Source organism: Guillardia theta (genome assembly GCF_000315625.1).
Source record: "Guillardia theta CCMP2712 unplaced genomic scaffold GUITHscaffold_266, whole genome shotgun sequence".
In the NCBI taxonomy this organism is placed as follows: domain Eukaryota; class Cryptophyceae; order Pyrenomonadales; family Geminigeraceae; genus Guillardia; species Guillardia theta.
In genome coordinates this window covers 31,991-34,193 of record NW_005434410.1, presented here as the reverse complement: position 1 = coordinate 34,193, position 2,203 = coordinate 31,991, and the positions used below count along the sequence as shown (strand labels likewise).

Below are 2,203 nucleotides of genomic sequence, written 5' to 3'. Positions count from 1 at the left end.
TGGGGACAGGGAGGGAGGACAGGAGGGCTTGTGAGCAAGTAGACGGGCGGTGTAAGACATGTAGCAGCGATGCGCTGACTCTGACTCTGCTCCTCCTTTCTCGGTCCTCCTTCTCTCCAGGTGTGCATGGTCGGATTTGACCTCCTCCTCGGCCTCGCCTCCTGCTACTACAGCCTTACGCATGCTCGAGAGCTCCTGGAGTCGACCGCCGCCATGGCGGAGTGGCAGAGCCACGTCATTCTGCAGGGGATCCGTTGGCTCATGGGAGTCCCAGCTGGACTCAAGCTGAATGACAACCTCGGTGAGTGAGACAGAGTGAGGAGATGGAGCAGCAGGAGGGGGAGGGAGAGAAGGAGAAGAGGCAGGAGCATGAAGAGGAGGGAGTTAGCAGCAGCAGCAGCAGCAGCAGCAGCAGCAGCAGCAGCAGCAGCAGCAGCAGCAGCAGCAGCAGCAGCAGCAGCAGCAGCAGCAGCAGCAGCAGCAGCAGCAGCAGCAGCAGCAGCAGCAGCAGCAGCAGCAGCAGCAGCAGCAGCAGCAGCAGCAGCAGCAGCAGCAGCAGCAGCAGCAGCAGCAGCAGCAGCATGCTCTTGACTGGTCGCTGTCAGACTACTGCATCGGAAACCTGTGCATCCTTGGGGTCGAGTGCTACAAAGTCATGTTCAGCTGGACTTCAGGTCTGCGCCCTTGGCTCCTGCTGGTGACGGCAGTGTCGGGAGTTTTCGGCATGTCAATCATGCTCTCGCTCATCTCCGACCTGATCTCCTTCTTCACCTTCCACGTCTACTTGTTCTACTCGCTCTCGGCCCGCTGGCATGGCGTGCAGACGCGGGTGCTATCGTCGCTGTGGCGGCTCTTCCGGGGGAAGAAGAAGAACGTCCTGAGGGGGAGGATAGACGCCTGCGACTACTCGCTGGACCAGCTGCTCCTTGGGACCATGCTCTTCACCCTGCTGGTACCTCCTCTCCCCTCCTCCCCCTCCCCCTCCCCCTCCCTCCTCCTCTCTCCCCTACCCATCTTCCATCCAATCGCTTCCTCTTGCCTCCCTCCCTTCCCTCCCTCTCTGGCAACGACCTTCCCCCGTCCACCCCGCTCTTCCTCTCCCTCCCTCTCTCCTTCCTCCTCGTCCTCGTCTCTTTCCTACCCCAATCCTTTCATCTGCCCTCCTCCCTTCTCGCATCCTGACCATCCCTCAGGTTTTCCTCTTCCCAACTACCTTCGTCTACTACCTCTTCTTCTTCCTCCTGAACTTCACCGTCAGCGTCGTCCAGACTGCCATCCGTCTTATCGTCTCTGTCCTCAATCACTTTCCCCTCTTCTCCGTCCTCCTTCGCCTCCTCGACCCTTCCCATCTCCCAGGTACTCCCTTGCTCCCCTCCCCTCTCCCCTCCCCTACTCTCTCCTCTCTTCCCTGTCCGCACTTCCTCCTCTCCCCTCCCCTCTCCTTCTTCCTCCTCCCTTCCCTTCCCCTCTCACCCTCTCCCCAGGAGGCGCTCGGCTCGAACTTCTCAGGTACCCGGACCACGTGAAGGGGCTGGGAGCGAAAGAGGAGGAAGAAACTAGTCAGTCCTCCCCGCTCCTTCATCTCCTCCCCAAGGTCCTGTCCAAGTTCTTGCCGCTGCATCTGGAGCCCGAGAAAGTGCCCGCAGCGTCTGTTCTCTCCTCCTTCTCCGAGGAGCAGGTGGGGATGAACAAGAGCTCCAGCATGCCCGACCTCTCCCTCCCCGGCGGCTCCTTCGACCTGGGCTCGCATGCTCGTGGGAGCGGCTTCACGTCGGAGAGCTGGAGAGACGAGCAACCGTCGCCGCTGCGGGCGAACGAGAGGAAGCGATCGTCGCTGGTGAGGGATGGAGAGCAGTGGAGGAGGAGGAGGAGGAGGAGGGAGGAGGGATGTGTGTAGAGTGAGGGAGGGGGAGGAGTTGGTGGTGTGCTGGTGCTGCTTCTAGTTTAGGATTGATGGAGGAGGAGGACAGAGACGAGGACCAGAGAGGAGGAGAGGAGAGGAGGAGGAGGAGGAGGAGGTCTTGACTTGATGTCAGGTGGGGAGGTCGAGCTACTTCACGCTTCAGAATCGAGCTCTACCTGTGAACTTCCTCTTTCAGAAGCACATGACGAGAATCGCTGCCGTCATCTCACAGTAACAAACCCAAAACAAATCCTCAGGTCGCCTCCTCCTCTTACTCCCTTCCCTCCCTTCCCTCCCTCC

The 2,203-nt window shown here is 60.3% G+C and overlaps 1 protein-coding gene across 1 annotated transcript in view; it reads left to right on the top strand.

The window, feature by feature from the left end:
* GUITHDRAFT_149010 (hypothetical protein) overlaps positions 1–2,138 on the top strand; it is a gene marked incomplete at both ends in the record, with an annotated part of 3,984 nt that extends 1,846 nt beyond the window's left edge. Inside the window, 5 exons of the mRNA XM_005818809.1 lie at positions 121–301; positions 606–952; positions 1,194–1,356; positions 1,485–1,837; positions 2,037–2,138. Of these exons, the coding sequence (XP_005818866.1) occupies positions 121–301; positions 606–952; positions 1,194–1,356; positions 1,485–1,837; positions 2,037–2,138 (1,146 nt within the window). The remainder of the gene's footprint in view (positions 1–120; positions 302–605; positions 953–1,193; positions 1,357–1,484; positions 1,838–2,036) is intronic.
* Positions 2,139–2,203: the final 65 nt, after the last annotated feature.